Source organism: Lingula anatina, chromosome 10, assembly GCF_051362555.1.
Source record: "Lingula anatina isolate TDL-2025a chromosome 10, LinAna3.0, whole genome shotgun sequence".
Lineage (NCBI taxonomy): Eukaryota > Metazoa > Brachiopoda > Lingulata > Lingulida > Lingulidae > Lingula > Lingula anatina.
Genome location: NC_141776.1, coordinates 12,240,986 through 12,264,857, shown reverse-complemented (window position 1 = coordinate 12,264,857; position 23,872 = coordinate 12,240,986). Strand labels below are relative to the sequence as shown.

At 35.1% G+C, this 23,872-nt stretch overlaps 1 protein-coding gene across 2 annotated transcripts in view; it reads left to right on the top strand.

Moving 5' to 3' along the window:
- Window positions 1–23,872, top strand: part of LOC106163743 (protein timeless) — a 100,213-nt gene that overhangs the window by 65,097 nt on the left and 11,244 nt on the right. For both annotated transcript variants that reach the window (XM_086997952.1, XM_086997953.1), the window contains 12 exons: window positions 4,890–4,959; window positions 10,618–10,730; window positions 10,989–11,102; window positions 14,621–14,736; window positions 15,111–15,291; window positions 15,743–15,941; window positions 16,178–16,305; window positions 16,513–16,663; window positions 20,870–20,953; window positions 22,086–22,245; window positions 22,469–22,522; window positions 23,005–23,205. In XM_086997952.1, the coding sequence (XP_086854078.1) occupies window positions 4,890–4,959; window positions 10,618–10,730; window positions 10,989–11,102; window positions 14,621–14,736; window positions 15,111–15,291; window positions 15,743–15,941; window positions 16,178–16,305; window positions 16,513–16,663; window positions 20,870–20,953; window positions 22,086–22,245; window positions 22,469–22,522; window positions 23,005–23,205 (1,571 nt within the window). The remainder of the gene's footprint in view (window positions 1–4,889; window positions 4,960–10,617; window positions 10,731–10,988; window positions 11,103–14,620; window positions 14,737–15,110; window positions 15,292–15,742; window positions 15,942–16,177; window positions 16,306–16,512; window positions 16,664–20,869; window positions 20,954–22,085; window positions 22,246–22,468; window positions 22,523–23,004; window positions 23,206–23,872) is intronic.

The following is a 23,872-nucleotide window of genomic DNA, read 5'->3' as shown; positions in this document are numbered from 1 at the left end:
TGTCTGAAGTAAGTGTCCCTCTTCAGGTATCTTTTAATTAACGCCAGCAAAGTAATTACGGTCTTATTTATTTATTTATTTATTTATTTAGTTTGAATAGAAGCCCAGAATTTTAAACATATCTTTCCCATGGCCCTCATGTGGTTAGTTAAAAATAAATATTTAATAGGAACAAAGAACAGAATAAGACTACATAATAAAACTATCAAAATTGCAATAAAAAGTATTTAAAACATAATAACCATAACAAAAAATTCGGAGTAATTTCTGTCCCTATCACGTTACTTGTTTTCTATCCTGTTTTTTTCCCCAATTACGTAAAGGCAAAATATTTCACCTAAATTTATGAACTAACATAAGTCTGCGAGAACTAAATATAATAAAGCTGGCATTTTACAGGTGCTAATGTGCTAGCATAGGGCTCGTTCCCAACTATCGCTCTATGTAGTTCAATCCAACTCTGCGGAGACTTTTGCTGAATGCAATCAGATTAAGACACAAATGCATCTTCTTGTTTCCAACTTGATCCTATAATCACCTGTTTTTCTGTATCCTGCTCAAAGTTCAGAAGGAGATATGCTAATCTGATGGCATTCTGAGACAGTCTGCGCAGAGTTGGATTTATCTATGTCGAAGAATAGTTTCTTTGGGAATGAGCCCATAGTTACATAAGTTCATATGGTGTCAAACCTTAATTGATAAGTGGATTATTCAGCATTTTCGGACATGTCGTATCTAATTTACTAACTTTTGGCATCTAAAGGGTGAATATTTGAAGAAAATTAGAATCACTGAGGCAGGATGAAAAGTGTCCTTTTTCTCTGTCAGAATAATTTCCCAAGTTTTGTTGGGGCCTGGTGGATACAGGGTTTTGCTAAAGGGGGACTCACCATTTAGTTTTTTTTTTTATCCAAATGAAAAAATTATGCCTGGTTTGTCTTAATTTGTTTTATCCTTTTTATTTATGGAGGGGGTGATACTGAGGTGGAGGGAGGAGGTACATGGTCTACAGCCCCCACCCCCTTATTGTTAATATTGAAGTATGGGATTCTTTTCATTCTGCTTATATTATGATTACGTTACTATGAAGGTTTCTTCATACCATTGCTTAAATCAGTGTCCTGTCTGAAAAGGGTTTTGTATGAGACACTGAAATATTGAAGTACCAATATTAATGTTTCAGTATTTTCAAAGGATCTTTCTGTGCACAGACACTATGTGGCTGTATGGACATATAGCCAGCACCGCTGTCTGTCATTCACTTAAACATTGTGTCACCATAAACCCCATTAATGAAAAGCCATATTATTCACAAACCAACAGGAATGATTTATTAAAAAATAGATATAGCTCTAATCTCAAAACCAGCCTGATTGTATTATTTTTCTTGGGAGTTAGTTATGAATATTATTGTGAATTTTTCATTTTTCACACATTCAAATTTCCATGGGTTTGAAGTCCTATGCTTGTAACATCTGAATGTCCATTCAAATTAATTGTACCACCAGCGTTAGCGCTGGCGGTACACATGGTTTTAGTCCCGTCCGGTCCGTTCCGCCGGCTCCGCCGGCTCCTGCGGCTCCGCCGCCATGTTACCGTTACCGCTTCTCCTCCTAGACGGTAAGGGCCCCCATACCCATCTCTTGGATTTAGGTCACCTATAATCTCAACTCGTTCCACGTAAAATTTGGGCTTTGTCGGTATTGGGGTCTAGGTGTGGCATTCATTGCAATGCACCCTTGTCCAAAAATGGCAAAATTAAATGCTATTTATCTACCCTACGGAAGGAATTATGGGAAAATTTTCTACAGACGGCTTTCCAAAAGTCATATGTGTAGATTTCAAATATGCCCTTGGATTTGACCTTTGACCTTTATTTCAAGGTCAAACAGGCCAAATTTTTCAAAAAAATGAATTTTTTTACGAAAAAAAAATTATTTGCGCTGTTATTCAGACACCACACAGACTTAACCAATAATATTATTGGAAAATGATACCCTTCAGGTCATCTTTCATCTCCGTGAATTTGGGGTCAATCAGTGCATTTTAACGGGAGTAGCGGCCATAAGATACCGAAACTGAAAACTGTCTCTAATTTGGGAACCGTTAATGCTAGAGACCCATTCTTTTTTGCATTTTGTAGAGCATGTAAAGCCCAACACTGGAGGTGGTCTCCGTTTTTTTGTATTTCATACGGTTTTCGAGCTACGCTGTAACAAAAAGTACATATTAGTGGTGAAAGCAAAATGTGCAGTACTGGATAATAAATTTTGAACTCTGAAAAAATAAAACATAAGGCTTGGCAAAGCAGACAACTTGTGGTCAAAAATGACATTATTTCATCAAATTTGAACTTCTGGAACTTCAGAGCACCTCCCATTTCAAGAATTTCGACTAAAATGACCTTTTCTTTATTTTAATTAATTTTTTCTGTAGGAAATTTATGGCACATTATGGTAACTCCAAAATTATAACATTTAGTCCCTTATATCTCCAAAACTGGCAGAGATAGGTCCATAGTTACTATTGAACTTAAATAGGAAGTCATATACTGGCAATCTAAATGTGACCTTGAAATTGACCTTTGACCTACTTTTCACCATGAATTGAACTTTGCAAATTTTGGTTCCCTTTTATCTCCAAAACTGGCAGAGATAGGTCCATAGTTTCTATTGAACTTGAATATGAAGTCATATACTGGCAATCTAAATGTGACCTTGAAATTGACCTTTGACCTACTTTTCACCATGAACTGAACTTTGCAAATTTTGCTTCTCCCTTTTATCTCCAAAACTGGCAGAGATAGGTCCATAGTTACTATTGAACTTGAATAGGAAGTCATATACTGGCAATCTAAATGTGACCTTGAAATTGACCTTTGACCTACTTTTCACCATGAACTGAACTCTGCTAATTTCTTTCTCTTTTAACTCCAAACCTGGCAGAGATAGGTCCATAATTACTATTGAACTTGAATAGGAAGTCATATACTGGCAATCTAAATGTGACCTTGAAATTGACCTTTGACCTACTTTTCACCATGAATTAAACTTTGCAAATTTTGCTTCCCTTTTATCTCCAAAACTGGCAGAGATAGGTCCATAGTTACTATTGAAGTTGAATAGGAAGTCATATACTGGCAATCTAAATGTGACCTTGAAATTGACCTTTGACCTACTTTTCATCATGAATTGAACTTTGCAAATTTTGGTTCCCTTTTATCTCCAAAACTGGCAGAGATAGGTCCATAATTACTATTGAACTTGAATAGGAAGTCGTATACTGACAATCTTACTGTGACCTTGAAATTGACCTTTGACCTACTTTTCACCATGAACTGAACTTTGCAAATTTTGCTTCCCTTTTATCTCCAAAACTGGCAGAGATAGGTCCATAGTTTTTATTGAACTTGAATAGGAAGTCATATACTGGCACATATTGGTGGTGAAAGCAAAATGTGCAGTACTGTAATGGATAATAAATTTTGAACTCCGGAAAAATAAAACATAAGGCTTGGCAAAGCAGACAACTTGTGGTCAAAAATGACATTATTTCATCAAATTTGAACATCTGGAACTTCAGTGCACCTCTTATTTCAAGAATTTTGACCAAAATGACGTTTTCTTTATTTTAATTAATTTTTTCTGTAGGAAATTTATGGCACATTAAGGTAACTCCAAAATTAAAACATTTAGTCCCTTATATCTCCAAAACTGGCAGAGATAGATCCATAGTTACTATTGAAGTTGAATAGGAAGTCATATACTGGCAATTTTACTGTGACCTTGAAATTGACCTTTGACCTACTTTTCACCATGAACTGAACTTTGCATATTTTTCTTCCCTTTTATCTACAAAACTGGCAGAGATAGGTCCATAGTTACTATTGAACTTGAATAGGAAGTCAGAGATAGGTCCATAGTTTCTATTGAACTTGCACGGAAAGTCATATACTGGCAATCTGAGTGTGACCTTGAAATTTACCTTTGACCTACTTTTTATCATGAATTGAACTTTGCAAATTTTGGTTCCCTTTTATCTCCAAAACTGGCAGAGATATGTCCATAGTTTCTATTGAACTTGCTTGGAAAGTCATATACTGGCAATCTAAATGTGACTTTGAAATTGACCTTTGACCTACTTTTCACTATGAACTGAACTTTGCAAATTTCTTTCTCTTTTAACTCCAAACCTGGCAGAGATAGGTCTATAGTTACCATTAAAGTTGAATAGGAAGTCATATACTGGCAATTTACTGTGACCTTGAAATTGACATTTGACCTACCTTATGATGAACTTAACTTTGATTGTACCATTTTAAGTTATATATATTTTTTGCATATTTTGAAAATTCTTGTTGATTGCATTTTTACAGCTTGTCAAGCACAAGACTGGTGGCTGTGTCCCTTATTTTGTGTATGTGGGGGTCTATACGAATGCGCTTGCTCCAGCTGGTGGTACAATATTCGGAGGCGGTATCGCCTCTCTGATCCTCTAGTTTTTTATTGAAACCACTTCATTCAGAAAATCTGATGACTAAAAAATTTCTACAGAAATTTAAATAAAGAAAAATTGAGTTTCATGGTGATCATGCCTTTTAAGCATTATGTAATATTGCATCAAAATTCACTTAAACTTTTCATCCACTGCCATAGTTAAATCCATGAAAGGAATTTGATTTTATTCTCAAATTTAGAGGGATATATAGAGGACTATTGCTGGTATAGTTTTATGGTGTATCTTCACTCTAATGTAAGTGCAGTCTTCTGGGGATAATTACATTTTTCAAGTGCCATTACATAAAAAAGATGACTTAAGTGTTGATAGTACATCATGATGACAATGATGATGATGAAAAAGTTGAAACATCCTGTGGTTTTTATTTTCAGAGAGAAGTTACAAGCATTTACTATGGAATTTGTTGCTAAAGGAATGGGAACTCTGATCCAAAAGTTGCAGGTAATACCCATTTTTTTGCAATTTTATCATATAAAGGTTTGTGGATAATTTCCATCTAAAACCGTTGTGTTTACCCGATTTAGGTAATTCTTCTATTATGTACAGACTTATTATGTCTTTACATGAATCATAGCCTCCATCTGGCATTGCCGTTGTCAATGCCGCCATGCAGTTTTAGAGCTGTGATTGATAAAAGGAAATTTATTAAACCCATTGTCTTTTTACTTATAGAGCTGATGACTATTCATAAAATACAGGGCGAGTGTGAAAATCCGCTGATCAGACCATTTGTAGAAGTTATGCTTTTTTTGCTGTTTTAAATGGATTTGTTATACAGATAGTACATTTAGTAGAAAAGTGACTGACCTATTGTCTTCGAATCTACAGGAGTGATAAATATTACTAAAATACAGGTAGATTTTGAAAACCAGATCAGATTATTTTTCTTGAAGTTATATGTGTGTGTGAAATGCTGATTTTTCTCATCATGGCGATTTCAGAGTGTCTGAATGCCTTTGCTATTCACATTCCTGAAATCCATGATATTCATATCATATCATATATCATTATAAAAATGGTAGTGGTTATGCTGTTAAGCTTCATGTAATGTTGCATCAAAATTGACAAAGACCCTATTTTGGGCACTGCCACCATGGTGACCATTGAAGGAAAATCATCTCGGTTATTATTTGCAAACTTACAGAAATGATTCATAGGACTAAATTGCAGCTTCAACTGGAAGAACAGTTATGGTGAAATGTTCATTTACTACTTATTGGCAACTTGTTGGACCTAGAACTCACCTGGCATAATGCAGTATCATGAGAGTTACCTAGTCTAAAGTACTATATTTTGGGCACTGTCACCAGAAAAAACATTGGGGAGGGGGGGGGGGAAGGGAGGAAAGGAAAATTACATTAAGTACTTATGCATAGGTAAAAATAAAAATAATTTTTTTAAGGTGAGTAAAAGTAAAGATAACGACTTACCGAACAGCTTGAGTAAACACTTGGATATTGAATTCCTGTCTGACTTTTAATTATTAGTTTTCATGCTTTTCTTGCTGGTGGTTGGCTCCCATATGTATGTGTATAAGCTGTGATTGGTGACGTGATGAATACTGAGGTCACAAGCTAATTGCACCGCGTATTGATTGGTCTGGATGATGCAATAAGTGCCATAGGATCTGAAAGGCTGTTGGAAAGGTGCTGATGGTGACTCCCTACTTATTTGTTCGGGTCTTAAAGGGGATTATGTCTAACAGCAGCAATCTTGTGTCAAAGTTAGAGATGGGCTACTGTCTATTTACTGAATGACGTTTGAAAACGAACCTATACCTAACTAAATATCCAGCAAACAATCAGAACTGTTTAATCAATTGGAAAAAATTCCATTTAAAACCAATTTGCAAAATAGCATCCCATAAGCAATTTACACCACCATATTGTTAATTTTTTTTATTTAATTGTGGCATTTGAAATGAACCTGTTTATAATTAACTATCCAGTGAACAATCACAACTTTGAAACTTTGAAAACAACTGTTGAATCAGATGGACTCAGGATAAATATCAACACATTAATAAATTTATTTTGAAAACACTTTGCAAAATAGCATCCCATAAGGGATTAGCACCACAATAGTGTTTACTTTATATTGACTGATGGCATTTTTATAGAAAATGAGTGTATTTCTCACTAAAGTCCCCACAAATGTAACAGCTGATTACCTACTCAACAGTAATATTAAAGTTATATATCAGAAAATCTAATACTTGCTATACCAGTGTTCCTGAAAAACCGTCCGACAGCCGGACATGTCCATCATAAATTGAAAATGCCCGACGTGAAACATCAGCATGTCAGTCACAATGTCCGTACTATCAAATAGCAGAGCATCTAAAATACTAAGTCCTGGCCCAGTTGCCAATGCTTTTTGCCACTGCACGGATTGCTCCAGCGCGAAAAAGTAGAATATGCATTGATACTAGTCTTGCCCTTACAAGCATTTTCTAGCCTCCTTGTGAAATTCTTGGATTAAGCACAACTTTTTTATTAATTTTTAAATTTACCTTCAAAAGCAAATTTATAGTATACTGCAACTTACTTCATTGTTTTGAACTAAAATAGAATATCTACGCTTGGACTCTGAATCAGATTCTCCCAAGCAACTTAATCCTGTGGTAAAAAATGACACCGCTATGTATTCCCCATTACTACACATTACTACACTTTTGGCTTACCACTGCTGAACTGGTTCAGGCCAGCTTAGAAGCCATTGTTATGAACCGTCTAAAATGACTTTAACTTTAATTAATAACTGTACTGAATTTCAGTATATCAATTTCCATTAACGAATTAACTAATCTATGGGCTCCGACATGACTCCAGATTCGAATCACTCTTTCACTTTACGTGCACAGAGAAGCATAACCGAACAACCTCACATCTTCAGTCTAAGATCAAAAGTGTCTTTATTATGGACAAGCTTCAAGTTATATACAGATTATCTACAGGGAATCTATGTGTACATGTGGCTGCTACTTATTTATATACTTATTGTTGTGCAATATTAACAGGTGATATGCATCTGCCTAAGGACTAGGCCTACCTATGGGCCTCTACCGAAAATAATATTTATGTATGCAGGACAGACGCAAATTATATAATAACATGTTGATTAACTATGAATACACAATGAGGAATTAGTGCAGGATTCAATACGATGCAGTTGAGGGGTGAGCTCATGTCGACAGTGCAGACACAGTGGCGATGATCTCTGTCTCCCCCAGTGCAGAGCAGGCACTTGGAGTTGACATAACTTACATCTATAACAAAGCATGTATAACAAAGCAGTTATCTTTTTGGTTTCTGCTCATCTGCCATTAAGAACAGACTTGGTGATAAAAATGATGAAACTTTTTATTTTTTAAAAAAGAAAATAGTGGATTTTATAAGAAAATGTGAGTGATCTTAATAGTTTTTTCTCAATCCAACATGAATGATAAACCATTGTGTTGTTGTGTGTAATTTCATTATATTTGATTTTTTCAATTGGCAATTTACAGGTGTATGTGATTAAAGTTTCATTATTTTAAATTTTCAAATAGTTATAGTGATTAAAATTTAAGGTTATTAATGATAATAATAATTATATAAGTAAAGCAATGTCTGAGCACCATTACATGTCTTTTTTTTATAAAGAGACAAGGATTTTAAAAACAAAAAATTATTTATAAAATAGTAGATATGCATTCTGTTTGATCAATGATTGGCCTCACTGTTGAAAAGTCAGGCTCTTTTATGTCATCTTTGGTTAATTGTTTTGAAACCTGTCCAAGAACAATGGGGAAGTACATGATACGTAAGTAAGCACATAGAAGTGTATGCTCACGGAGATTGTGCGAATCCTTATTGCCGAGTTTTTTTGCAGCAGAGTATCCTAGCACAGGGCTTAGAAGTCAGGTAACGGTTAGTCAAGTAAATGTTGGAGATTTGATTTTTTTCATTCTTTTTTTTTCTCTGAAAAGAGAGACATAAGTAGAAGCTTGACACTTTTTTCTGTAGGTGTGTGTTGTCAGGCACGATCTCTGTGCATGTGCTAATATACAGAATAGTGTAAATAGGATGTTATGATCCCTTACATTTTGGATTTGCCAAATGTAACAGGCAGCAGGAAATAGTTCATCTGGTATATAGACCGGGTAGTTAAACCAATGCAGCTGGTATTTCAAGTCATTCTGACAAGAGTAGTGGAACTGATTTGAGCATCCTTAGACTGACATACAAAATTACTTTAGTAGACTGGTGGTCACTTGAGTCTGTAGCAGGAATGAATTTGAACAGATTTGAGTTTTCTACAGAGTGGAGGAAGGTTTTTGAAGCAGCTTCCTGTGTCGTTGTTCACCAGAGAAGTTGCCAGTGTCACAAGAGAATGGTAAGTGGCAGAGATGAGGGCACGATGGATCCTTAATTCATTTGTCAGTTGTACCCTGCATGTTGGCGGGATTGTGAGAAATCTTTTGTTAAGTTTATCATGCAATTTATTAAATTTTTGTATATTTTTTGCAGTGTGTAAGTTTGTTATATAAATATAGTTATATGGTTAAAATGTTATCCAAAGACTATAAACATTACCAGCCAAAATCGGGTTAAAAGATTACTTAAAAAAAAAAAAAAACGGCTTCTAGGTACTTCAGTAGATACCCATGGTACCCTAGCACAATGACAGCGCCACCAGTTATCCATTATCTTAAGCATATGCCAGATAGGATGGATTGATACATAAATACATTTACTTTTTCGGCTCTTGTGATCTTATTTTATTGAATATATTATTTAATCATTGTAAAAGAAAGTCAATTTTTTTTTTTTTTTCAAAATCTGATTAATTTGGGCACTTAGTTGTCTTGCATACCGTTTCTCTAAAGGTGAATTTCATAAGCCTTTAGATTGACGTTTGCACACAAGTGGTTTGCATTTTTCTCACCATTCTATTTCTTCTTATTTACACAATTAAAAAAATAGCATTCTTCAACTCACACAAGCAATTGTTATGATTAAGATATCCTGTGACTATGACTAGCTCAAGTTTCAAAAAATAGCCTGATAGGATTAGTTTTTCTTTAAGATAGGAACAATTTTTGAGAAGATTCGATATTTTAACAAATTATTTTTTGGTGATATTTTAAATTTCCACATGGGCATAAAGCCCAGTGCTGGCTATACATATCTGAATATCCACAATGATTTTCAGTGCAGTACATAATTCAAATTAGGTGATAACTGTGCAGTAAAGCATTATCTAAAATTTTACCAGAATTGACCTTTTTAGTTGTTGTTATTGTCATTAAATTGGTTCATCTCCTTTATATGGTTTTTTCATGTTACTGATTCAGGTTTGACATTTATATATCTGTCCATATGGCCTCTCTAATGTGTTAATTACTATTATTTAATCAAAGGTCAAAGTGTCATGCCTCAAATATAGGTAGAAAACATATCTAGTTTGTTTTGAAGTGATTGACTGTTTTCTTGCCATATTGCACAGGAGACTTTTAGTTTTCGTTAAGTTTCCAACAAGAGAATGAAAGGACTGAAAAAGGGGTGTTTTCAGTTTTTTGTTTTGTTTTAACTCTCAGTCTGCAAAGATATAAACTTAGGCCAGGACAAGTACATGTTTCTGTCCATGGCTTTGCTGTAGCTTCAGCCATCACAAGTGGCATTCACTAATTGATAACTGAACACTGTATTATGAATCATGTCAGGGGAATAAAGAAGACTGCTTTTAAAATCACCTGATTTTATTTCATTTTGAAATAAATGGTCTAAGTTACCTAGACTGCTAGAAGTAAGTTGCCTATCTCTTCAACAATATTCCGTTGCCATTGGCAATAAGGCACAGTGTGGCACCTGTCATAATTTGGATCATTTATCAGTATTCATCAGGTGCAGAGACTTTTAAGTGGAAATCCATTAGGCATGCATCCTATGTGGAAAAATCTATTTTTTTTTTCAATCTTTTTCCTTTTTAAGTTTCAAGGAGTTGTTCCCCTGTAACTCATTGAGTACAACACCATCATAGCCACATTGAAATGAAATCGAAATAAAAACTTAGTTTGTAATGATGTTTAATTCAAAGGTTCAACTTTCTTTCCAGTTTGAGCTGTTTTCTGCCCAGAAGCAGAATGGAGATGAGTCTTACTTCTTGTGGGTGATCAAGAGGTTTGTGAAACTTGCTGTGCTGGAGCAAGTCAGCTTTGAAAGTGTGAAGTAAGTTCAAATGTGAATGAAATCTGTTATTGAACTAAACAAATTTAGTCTCATTGACAACACTGCCTTTTATAAATGGTATCGACGTTATGCGTACAATTTCAGAAGGACAGTAAATGCAGTTTTAATGCAATTATAAATGTGTAATTTCGAAGATAGTGATTGTTACTTTATCAAGATAGTAAATGTTACTTCATCAGATAAAATGCTCTGATATTCTTATAAAGATTTAAAAAAAAAGTGCTTTCCTTATTTCAGAACCGTGTTAGCCGTACCCACCTTCAGTCTTGTGACATTTCTAGCAGTGGCTTCTTGTGAGCAGCTTATGCTTCTTCAAAGGAAGAACGCTGACGCATCCCCTCATGAGAAAATGTGAGTTTTCTAAACAAGCCAAGAAACTAACATATAGTGGTAGCCATCTAGGATTTCAGGCTCTAACATTTTAATAATTGTACCACCAGCGTTAGCGCTGGCGGTACACATGGTTTCGGTCCCGTCCGGATCGTTCCGCCGGCTCCGCCGGCTCCGCCGGCTCCGCCGGCTCCGTTGGCTCCGCCGGATGGCTACCGTTACCGCTTCTCCTCCTAGACGGTAAGGGCCCCCGTACCCATCTCATGGATTTAGGTCACCTATAATCTCAACTCGTTCCACGTAAAATTTGGGCTTTGTCGGTATTGGGGTCTGGGTGTGGCACTCATTGCAATGCACCCTTGTCTAAAAATGGCAAAATTAAATGCTAATTATCTACCCTACGGAAGGAGTTATGGGAAAAATTTCTATAGACGGCTTTCCAAAAGTCATATGTGTAGATTTCAAATATACCCTTGGATTTGACCATTGACCTTTACTTCAAGGTCAAATGGGCCAAAATTTTCAAAAAAATTAAATTTTTTACGAAAAATTTTTTTTTTGCCCTGTTATTCAGACACCACACAGACTTAACCAATAATATTATTGGAAGGTGTTACCCTTCAGGTCATCTTTCATCTCCATGAATTTGGGGTCAATCGGTGCATTTTCACGGGAGTAGCGGCCATAAGATACCGAAACTGAAAACTGTCTCTAATTCGGGAACCGTTAATGCTAGAGACCCATTCTTTTTTGCATTTTGTAGAGCATGTAAAGCCCAACACTGGAGGTGGTCTCGGTTTTTTTGTATTCCATACGGTTTTCGAGTTACGCTGTATCAAAAAGTACATATTGGTGGTAAAAGCAAAATGTGCAGTACGGTAATGGATAATAAATTTTGAACTCTGGAAAAATAAAACATAAGGCTTGGCAAAGCAGACAACTTGTGTTCAAAAATGACATTATTTCATCAAATTTGAACTTCTGAAACTTCAGAGCACCTCCTATTTCAAGAATTTTGACCAAAATGACATTTTCTTTATTTTAATTAATTTTTTCTGTACGAAATTTAAGGCACATTATGGTAACTCCAAAATTATAACATTTAGTCCCTTATATCTCCAAAACTGGCAGAGATAGGTCCATAGTTACTATTGAAGTTGAATAGGAAGTCATATACTGGCAATCTTACTATGACCTTGAAAGTGACCTTTGACCTACTTTTCACCATGAACTGAACTTTGCAAATTTTTCTTCCCTTTTATCTCCAAAACTGGCAGAGATAGGTCCATAGTTACTATTGAAGTTGAATAGGAAGTCATATACTGGCAATCTTACTATGACCTTGAAAGTGACCTTTGACCTACTTTTCACCATGAACTGAACTTTGCAAATTTTTCTTCCCTTTTATCTCCAAAACTGGCAGAGATAGGTCCATAGTTACTATTGAACTTGAATAGGAAGTCATATACTGGCAATCTAAATGTGACCTTAAAATTGACCTTTGACCTACTTTTCACCATAAACTGAACTTTGCAAAATTTGCTTCCCTTTTATCTCCAAAACTGGCAGAGATAGGTCCATAGTTACTATTGAACTTGAATAGGAAGTCATATACTGGCAATCTAAATGTGACCTTAAAATTGACCTTTGACCTACTTTACACCATGAACTGAATTTTGCAAATTTTGCTTTCCTTTTATCTCCAAAACTGGCTGAGATAGGTCCGTAGTTACTATTGAACTTGAATAGGAAGTCATATACTGGCAATCTAAATGTGACCTCAAAATTGACCTTTGACCTACTTTTCACCATAAACTGAACTTTGCAAATTTTGCTTCCCTTTTATCTCCAAAACTGGCAGAGATAGGTCCATAGTTACTATTGAACTTGAATAGGAAGTCATATACTGGCAATCTAAATGTGACCTTGAAATTGACCTTTGACCTACTTTTCACCATGAACTGAATTTTGCAAATTTTTCTTCCCTTTTATCTCCAAAACTGGCTGAGATAGGTCCATAGTTACTATTGAACTTGAATAGGAAGTCATATACTGGCAATCTAAATGTGACCTTGAAATTGACCTTTGACCTACTTTTCACCATGAACTGAACTTTGCAAATTTTGCTTTCCTTTTATCTCCAAAACTGGCAGAGATAGGTCCATAGTTACTATTGAACTTGAAAAGGAAGTCATATACTGGCAATCTAAATGTGACCTTAAAATTGACCTTTGACCTACTTTACACCATAAACTGAATTTTGCAAATTTTGCTTTCCTTTTATCTCCAAAACTGGCTGAGATAGGTCCGTAGTTACTATTGAACTTGAATAGGAAGTCATATACTGGCATTATAAATGTGACATTAAAATTGACCTTTGTCCTACTTTTCACCATAAACTGAACTTTGCAAATTTTGCTTCCCTTTTATCTCCAAAACTGGCAGAGATAGGTCCATAGTTACTATTGAACTTGAATAGAAAGTCATATACTGGCAATCTAAATGTGACCTTGAAATTGACCTTTGACCTACTTTTTATCATGAACTGAACTCTGCTAATTTCTTTCTCTTTTAACTTCAAACTTGACAGAGACAGGTCCATAGTTACTCTTGAACTTGAATAGGAAGTCATATACTGGCAATTTACTGTGACCTTGAAATTGACCCTTGACCTACCTTACGAAGAACTTAAATTTGATTGTACCATATATGTTTTTTGCAATAGTTTAAAAATTCTTGTTGATTGCATTTTTACAGCTTGTCAAGCACAAAACTGTCGGCTATGTCCCTTATTTTGTGTATGTGGGGGTCTATACGAATGCGCTTGCTCCAGCTGGTGGTACAATATTCGGAGGCGGTATCGCCTCTCTGATCCTCTAGTTTTAAAAGTTGTGATCTTTAGCAGTCACAGAAAGCAGAGATTTCAGGCTATAATGATACATCAAATCGCTTTCTATTTTCTAATTCCTACGCTACGAAACAAAATTACAGAAAATATTTGTTAAAATTTAGCTAAATTGACTGCCATTTTGGAAAATTTTGATGGTCATTAACTACAGAAAAATTCTTAGAATACACATTTGAAATAACTTGAAATCTATTAAGTAAATATAAGTGAAATATCTAAAAGGTTTTTTTTAAAGTTTTTTTTTTATTTCTTGTCTTTCTTTACTTACACCTGAAGCTTTTAATATGTTATCTACATCATCACATTTCTTCTGCCTTCTCTTTATATGCTATCTGCATCTTTACAATTTTTTCTGCCCTCTTCTATTTTCATTTTATTTACAGCACCACCATTTTTGATTTCATGTTTTTCATAGACAGTGTTTGACAATGACCATCTGTGACTTCATAATTATTTATCAGGGATGTGATTTTTCAGGTTTTTTCCTGATTTCATTTTTTTTTTTTTTTACTTCATTTTTAACTAAGTTTTTAAAACTTTTCAAGGATTATTGCACAACATTGTCAATTATCAGCCCCCACCCCTCACAAATCACATCCCTGATGTATCTTTCTCTCCTCATTTCTTATAGACTGAAGCTGGCTGTGGCTGCCCTCCATGACATGTTGTGGACAGTGGAGTACTTTATGACTGAGAAGAAGAGAGCCCTTAAACAGCAGGACAAGGAGTATCTTCTCAATTTGCATGGTGAGTGCAAGACTTATTTGGAACAATTTATCCATGTGCCATAGCAAAATATCAGGCCTGTTGCAAACTCTTCTTGCAAATGTACAAAAATATCAGCAAAAATAATAGCAGCAACATAAATCTTCTTGTTAACTCCTTGTCGGAAACTTTTAGTTTGCAGCAAATTTCCTGTAAATTTGCTGCAAACTTTTCATTTTACTAAGGGCTGTCATGATTGGTGGAAGGAAGTAAATTTAACCGAAAGGAAGAAAAGCAATGGTGCTCTGTGCATTCCAAGATCAAAACCAATGAGCAAGTTGCCCCTGCTTTCACCCAAGCTTTTCCATCAGTATTTTTTTTTCTCCAAAACCTGACAAATTTTCTCTCTTTATCAGCCGAATTGTCCAGCATGGAGGACATTAGACAGATGTTCCTTCTCCTGATCCGCTTGTATCAGCCGCATCTTCAGAACCTGGATTACCTGAAGAAACTGATCATTACCAACCACAGCTACATCCTCATGCTGCAGAAGGCCACGCCTACAGGGAACTTTGACATGCTGCACCACATTAAACAGTAAGTTAGTGATATAACTTTAGTAACAGAGATAGCTGAAGAATTATTTGAGCATAATGTACACCTTTTGGAGATTTTTAGGGTGAATACAGTAAAATGGTGGTTTTATACACAGATACTTTGTCTGTACATATTCTGATCATGTTCAATATGTCTGCCGACAGCACTGTCCGACACCTGTCTTGTTCACTTCATAAGTGCTGAGTCGTAATTTTTCCTCATTTCCAAATCACCAAGTTGCTCTCTATGGGAAAAAAAAAAAACAAGGCTCCAACCAAAAATCAGTGTCAACAGGTTTTCTTTACTGGAGCCACTGATTTCTTTCTTTTCACCCTACATGTGCCAGACAGTATTTTTGTCTTACTTCAGATTTGTTTTGTTAATTTTCTGAATATTTGCCAGTTTTGCTGTCTCGTTTAAGAACATAATATATGTATATGTGATGCTGTAGATTTGCCACCGAGGAAGTGATGCAGCATTACGGACGCCTTTTGGAGACTTTCACTGAGAACGTTCCTGCAGTGAATGAGTGTATCTTCACCATGATGCACCACATTGCTGGACCCTGCGAGAAACCGGAATCTCTACTTCAGATAAACATTTTAAAGACCTTCAGTGAGATCTCGCATCATCAGTATCCTCTCAATGAGGTAAGTTGCCCCACCAGCAAGACTTATTAATTTTTTTTTCATTGAATGATATTTTAACGAATATTTTTTGTGACAATATTTTTGATTTTTTTTTTCAATTTTGTAGCAATCTTTATTATAATTATTTAGCAAATGAATTTTTGCAAGCATGACGTGAAAAAAGGTTAACTTTTGAATAACTGTCTATATTATTATTATTATTATTATTATTATTATTATTATTATTATTATTATAGGATGCCAGTGACTTGGTGGAGTACATTCTGAAGATATTTGAGCGTCTTGCCGAGAGAGACCCCTATCATTGTGCCCAGCAACTTCTGAAAATGAAGGAAGATGAGCCAGGTTCTCCAGAGTCTGAGAGGTAGGCTCAACCACAGTCTTGGGCCTTATTCACAATCAGTTGATTCACTATCACTTTTTCAGTGCTAGGTCACTTTTGTTTGCAAAATCTTCTCTTATTTGTCTCTTTCTCTTGTTTGTTTTGTTGTAATGCATTAACATGATTTTGGTAATTAACCTTTGCGTCTCTGATCCTCCTGTTTTTTTTCTTCTTTTTTTTTTATTTTAGTGATCAGACGGAATCCCTGGACAGTCACTGGTCAGATGAAGACGTGGACATCCTGTTTATGACCTATACAGAGCATGAAAGTGACCCGAACTTGGTCGACAAGATCGTGGAAGCGCTGGAGGACCATGGGATATCTAAGACAAGATGCGAGGTGTGTTGAGACCCCCCACCCCCACCCCATCTGAGTGTTTTTTTTTTTTTGTTTTTTTTTAATATAAAAAAAAAATGTTGAGATTCAAGAGGACCTTAGGTGACTCACAATGATGAGCAATGGTAAATTGTAGAAATTGTCTTATATTAACATTTTTTTTTATGTACCCACGAAGTGAGGGGCATTATAGCATTTCTGCTCTATCTGCTCTATTTCTGCTCTGTTTATGCACTATGTCTGTTCTACACTATAACCTTTATCACACTCTGATGTGTATGCAGAAAAAAAAAGAGTTTGTGTGATTTGGCATGGATATGTGAGGTGTGTCAAAAAAAAAATAGCCAATTATTTCCAATATGATCACCCAGTATGGCTGCAACTATAATTAAAATTGAAAATCTTACACGCACTTCATTCCTCAACCCCCCTATCTCTAAAACTAAAAGAGATACACGGATAGTTACTTCTGAACTTGGATAAGAAATCATAAATGGCAAATATAAATATGACATTGATCTACTTTTCACAGTAAAAAATTTTTAAAGCATGTACGCACATCTTAGAAATCTTTGTTTCTCCCTTACTTAAATACAAAAAGAGAAAAGTTCTTGCTATTTGGTATCGTTATCTAGATATGCCAGGAAAGAAGCCTATTGTTTCGTGGCTTGTTTCACCAACCAACACTGCAGCCATATTTTAGATGTTTGCCATGTTTTACCTTTTTAATACCAGGCCTTATAAAGTAAATTGTCCTTTTTGACTTGAAGCCACAGGTAAGTGATTTCGATCACCCAATTGATGACTTGAATTGCAAATTCATTATCTGACTGGGCATTGTTTTAAAATTTTGAACTGCTAGTCCCCTTGCCTGCCTGCCCGTTTGGTACAAACTGTCTGTGCCAGAGATTATAATTATTGGATGTGCATTAAACCCATTTTAAAACACAGTAAGAATAGTACATGATAGAAATACATAACTTTAATTCTTTTTTTTGGATTTTGCTTATCTTTCAATGACAACAGAGGTAATGTTTAATATGCAAGAGTGCATGGTACTAAAAAAAAAAGGCATTGAAAAGTAAACTCTGGACTTCTTTACATTTTCCACATCGCTCATGCATTGAGTGAGCATGGCAACTGAAATCATTCACCCCCTCTAATATTATCAAAAAAGCCTGAGCTACTTTACTGGTCCTCGCATTGAAAAAAGTTTGCCAAAAAAAAAAAAAAAATTATGCGCAGTTAATAATGTTGTTATTTGTGCAATCAGACCATGAAATTGCAGTTTAAGTCACATATTTCACAATCAAAGCAATCAAAATCACTAATTTGCAGCTTCAAGTCACAAACGACAACTGCCCTTAATGAGGCTAAGATTAAGAAGGAGGAGGAAATTTCAGGTGAACTGTTTTGAAAATTTTGTGATAAGGGATATATCTCGGAAGAAGCCTGGAGCTGACTATGCCAACTAATATGGCAGCCATGTTAAAAATCTTAATTGCATGTTAACTTAGGTACCAAAACAGGAAATTTGATTTTTTTTTTTTTTTTTTTGGCTATGACAGGTGGTAAGATCATAGAGAAGAAGCCTGTTGTGGAGCTCATGTTATGATGCAAATCATGGGGGCAGTAGTGTCCTATAGAAGCATTTGAAGTTTTTACAGACATACTGTGTCTTAAACCAGTTTTAAAGAAGACCATTTAAAGTGCCTCAACATAATGATTTTCCCCCACTTTTTAGCAATACACTTCATCCAACCATTGAAATGGGAACATCTTGTTCATCATCTTTAGCCAGTATTTTCCATTTTACAGAGATTTGACACATAAATGGAATAGTGGAAAGTAGTTTTATCTGTCTGGAAAGGCTTCTAAAATTTCCCCAATCTTATGGACTCTTTTGCTTCATCACCTCCATCCTGGCTTTGGTGTGACAGACATGCTCCAGTAGCATCATCTTTTTAGATTCCCAGCCTCTTATCTTCTTAGCTCACTTATGTAGCAAGGGTCAAGTCCTCTGATTACAATACTTTGAGATTTAATGTTCAACTTTGAGATGAATACTTTGTTATCATTATTTTTTTGATTTATTATTATTTTTTTTTTTCTTTTTTGAAAAAATATTCTTTTTATATGTATTAGGCAAAGCACAATTAAATGTTGTTGTTAAGTTATCAATCTGCTAGAGGCTTGCTTTTTTTCTTAATTAATGTTTTTTGAGAAACACATCACAAAAATTGACAAAATAAGCTCTGTGGATCACTAAGACAGGACTGCTTAGCAACAGATGATGGGGGTCTAGCTCCAGGGGACGTACAGGCTTCCTCAGGCCCCTGGGTCCTGCATTTCACAACCAGCAAAGGTTTGGCAGCTTTTTTGTTCATATATTGCACATGAACAGCCCAGGTAAGTTTGTTCATGGTGTCTTATGTGTACAGATAACTTGGCATGTGAACTATATTTTCATTGATGTTTGTTTTGAAAAAAAAAAAAAAAAAAAAGGAAGGTACGCTAAGTTGCTGTTCAATAGAAATTTGATGGATTTTTATATACAGACTCTGTAAGTGTCTGTATATGTTCTGGTTTTTCTGTCTGTGCCTTTCATGTACATGCAGTCGCTGTAGCTGTGACTGTTACTGTCTGACACATTTGTTTTACACCATATCTGTCAAACTATTTTTTTCTGTTTTATTTAAGATTTGTTTGGCAAAGTAGCAGGCGGAGTTTGAATGTGAATGATTTGATTACGTTTTTCCTGTATTTTTGCAATGTTCACAATACCGGTGTTATGTTAACTTTTGTGTTTAGTTCATAACATCCTAAAACATGGAAGATGTAAAATTTATTGATGGTTGGTCAGAAAACCACAAAAAAACTGTGAACAAGTAAACAATGTTAACTTCTTTTAGACAGGTTTTTCCTGTTGCTGGATTGAAAATTTCTCATTAAATTCGAAAAAGATAACTCTTGTACTTCAGTGTATTTTAGTTCTACTTTTTTAAATAGAAGTTTGCAGTCTGTACATATACCATCCTTGATGTCTATTTAGAAAGGCAATTTTAAAGGCGACTGTTAAATTCAGAAACGTCATGTTGTAGTATGGAAAGGGATGCTTTTTAAGTAGACAACTCTTTTCAGGAGTTTTTAAGGAAACAAAGATTGGATACCTGGCACTTTCTTTCTTATTTAATTATTATTATTCTATTTGCTATGTTGATTATATGTATTTTTACATATCATTATTTCAATATTTTTTTAAACTTAAAATCGTGTGCTGTGAGTGTCTATTTATTAGTGTTTTTTCTTGAGACTTGCTTTTTTCAAACATTTTTGTCAACTCTGCCAGTCTAATTGAGAGTTCCGGTTTAGTGAAATCTTTTGTCCTGATTGTTTTTCACACACATAAAAGGATTCTCTGTATTTAAGTTACTGTTTCACATTATTCTGTAAAAGGGCCAGTTTCATGGTATAACATGTCGAGCAAGAATTGAGTTTTAAGAAGTTAGTTATGAATGGCAGTTTTGAATACATCAGACCATGACAATTTCTTCATATGATTCAAAAAGCTTGATTTCTTTTTCTCTTTTTGATTTTTTTTTTTCATTTTTATTGTTTTATTATTTATTTATTTATTTATTTATTTTTGTCACACGAGGCAATCTTCTTCTCTGGCATTTTCTAGTTTTGACAAGTATGAATGTCTTGCCAAAATTGGCCAAAAGGGTATTTAAGTCCACAAGTATCTTCTAGTCCGTATTTAGGCTGTAGTATAGAGTAATTATAGATATATTTGCACAACTTATGTTACCAAAATATTTTTCAAATTTTATTTGAAGTTTTTTTTATTCTTTTTTGTCCTTTGTCAGTAAATTTACCAAAAATTCAAATATCAATTTTATTTGAAATTCACATGCTGAGTACACTGATAGAAAAGCTGCCACCCAACATATATATGTTCTATAGAGCTAGGTCAAAAAATAATAATTGGTCTTCTCAAATTTTGAAAAGATTATATTACAGAAGTGGTGCCCCTGTTTGTTATGGATGGAATATCCAAAGCACTCACTGTTGGTTAGTTTTTCTCTTTTTTTTTTACTCCCTCTCTTTCTAGTGTCCACCTACAGATTGCCTAGCCCACTACTTGGAATTATGCTTGGAACAATAAGTCTTTTTGTGGTATTTTCACAATATTTTTTGTCATTATAGGTGACAAATCAGTTGACACACCTAGGACTTCTGGCGGACCAGTCCATGAATTTGATTGACGTCATTGGATGTGGCAGTTCTGTGGTATGTGCATATCATAAAAAGTCTTTTTGTTTGTTTGTTTTCGCTATAAATGTTTAGGTTCATGTTGTCAAAGAATTGGGAGGAAGGGGGGAGGGGCTACAACACTCTGTTTACTCTGTAGGAATCCTGCAGGACTTTACAGATTCGTTGATCAAATATGGTGACTCACTAAGACTGCATTCACAAGGAGTTGAGCCATGGCTCTACAAAGCCACGAACTAAATATGGTGGATGTACATGAAAGGAAAACCACCTAGTCTTTTAATAGTCTCTCCGCCTCTCACATGCCTCCCAAGTGTCGTCCCAATGGAGCCGAGATTTAATGACTGTACCCCCGCAGGGACGATGCATTGGGAGGTGTGTGAGAGGCGGAGAGGGTATTAAAAGATTAAGCGGTTTTCCTTTCATGTATGTCCGCCATATTTAGTTCATGGCTCTGTAGAGCCATGGCTCAACTCTATTTGAATGCGGCCTAAAAGGCTGGCGGCTTAATTCCAGATTAGACACTGCATAGATTCCCCTCGAGGATTAGGCAAGAAGCATTCAAGTGGGTTGGCCATATTTGATCGGCGGATCTGTTAGTCTATTGCTCTGAATGCGCTCTATGGACTCTATAGCAATTTTTTCGTCCACTGATGATGCATTTCTAGTACAAAATTCAGCTGCCGTCTTAAATCATTGTGTAAATTAGAATACAAAAATGTTTATAATTAGAAGGAAGGGAACAAATATTGAATATATGCCACATTTTTTGAAAAAAAAAATATAGGAAACTACAGACAGTGGTATATCCGCTGATGATGCATCTTTAGTACAAGATACAGCTGCCATCTTAATTCATTGTGTAAATTAGAATACAAAAATGGTTATAATTAGAAGGAAGGAAAAAAAGATATTGAATAAATGCCACATTTTTTGGGGAAAAAAAATTTTTTTTTCCCCAAAAATGTGGCATTATATTATATATATAAGAAACTACAGACAGTGGTATATCCACTGATGATGCATCTGTAGTACAAGATACAACCGCCATCTTGAATCATTGTGTAAATTAGAATACAAAAGTGGTTATAATTAGAAGGGGGAAAAGGATATCGAATAAATGCCACCTTTTTTGAACAAAAAAATATAGGAAACAACAGACAGTGAAATATCCACTGATGATGCATCTCTGGTACAAGATACAGCTGCCATCTTGAATCGTTGTGTAAAGAAACTGGAAGGGAAGGGCCACCAGGTACATCTGGCCTGGCTTCAGAGGGTGCTGCTGGAAGTCTGCTATATAAAACTCGGTAGGTTTCCAGCACTTACATTGATCCGTTCATACAAAGTGATGATTTGGACTAAAGCGCTAATGAAGTGGGATTTACACTTTTAAGTTTTCAATTTCACAACTTCTGACTAGTGTTAAAGAGCTGCCACAATTCTGTTAATAAGTGAGAAAATCTGCAACCCCTTGTCCTCAACTTTTGCCTGTTTTACGTAACTAAAATTAGCAATCTCTTCCTCCAACAGGTGGAAAGAAAATTTATGGAAAGGTAGAAGAACCAATCCTGTATTTTTATGTTGGTAAGTACATGATTCTAAAAAAATTATTTATTTATTTATTTATTGTGCAAACGGCTCCAAAGTGTGCATTTTGCAAGATTGGCGGACCAGTGGCGGAACTCACCAAGGCAAATGAGGCAGTGTTTGAGGTGCAAATCAGGCAAATGTGGCAGTGGTTTAAGTATGCATTGGGCAGATGTGGTTTAGAAGTGAATGGGGCAGATGTGGCATTGGTTTAGAAGTAAATAGGGCAGATGTGGTTGTGTAGCTCATGTGGCATATTTTGCAAAGCAGCAGATGTGAATGCGTGTGAGATATTAAAAGAGTAGTATTTAGTTTATGTGACCATTTGAATTTAAAGTAGACATTGAGGAGAATGGGCATACTAATTTTGAATAAAGGAAATGCAATATTTTTCTGATTTCATCTTCCAAAATAATATTCATGCATTTTAACTGGGAAGGCTGGGAATATTGCTTTCATGAAGAAATTGTACATTACAGCACAAGACAAGTCCGTTCCTGTGATTCCCTTTAGCGGTGCACAGGAAGCCATTTTACAGGATAAAGCCTTTCGCTGCCTACTGCTAAGCCTAGGGATTTATTTGCCGGAGGAAGGATGGCAACTGTACCCGAGAATTCCACACTTTTGGAATGCTGAAAACCTTTTCTCAAAGGCAAAAAGTCTAGGGACAATTCCAAAAGGTAAGCTAGATGGAAGCGTGTGATGAAAAAGAAATGCAGGTTTTATATATATATATATATATATATATATATATATATCAAGAACAAAATTATGTTGCTGCCTGCAACATATCCTCTTAAGCACTGATATTAAAACAGCCATAATGATTTTCATTTTCTACCTTTGCGTCCTTAAAATAGGAAAGGTTTAAACTTAAATGCACTTTCTGATTGTGAAATGAATTTAGCAGTTTCCATTCATAAACAACTCAATTCTACCCAGTCCAAACAGTGACATATAGAAATTTTAGTGCAGATGTCATGAATTGATTTTAATTTAATCACTTTTCACAGCTCACACAGTGGAATGTAGAAGTTTCTTTAAGTGCAGATGTCTTGAATTCATTTAATTATTTTTCACAGAAATTTTGTTTAGTGCAGTTGTAATTCATCTTATCACCTTTGACTTCAGGTATCCTGAAATATAGAAATTTCATTTAGTGCAGATGTCATAAGTTCATTTAAACAGTTTTAACTTCAGGTTTCCTGAAATATAGAAATTTCATTTAGTGCAGATGTCATGAATTCATTTAATCTCCTTTAACTTCAGGTATCCTGAAATATAAAAATTTCATTTAGTGCAGATGTCATAAATTCATTTAATTGTACCACCAGCGTTAGCGCTGGC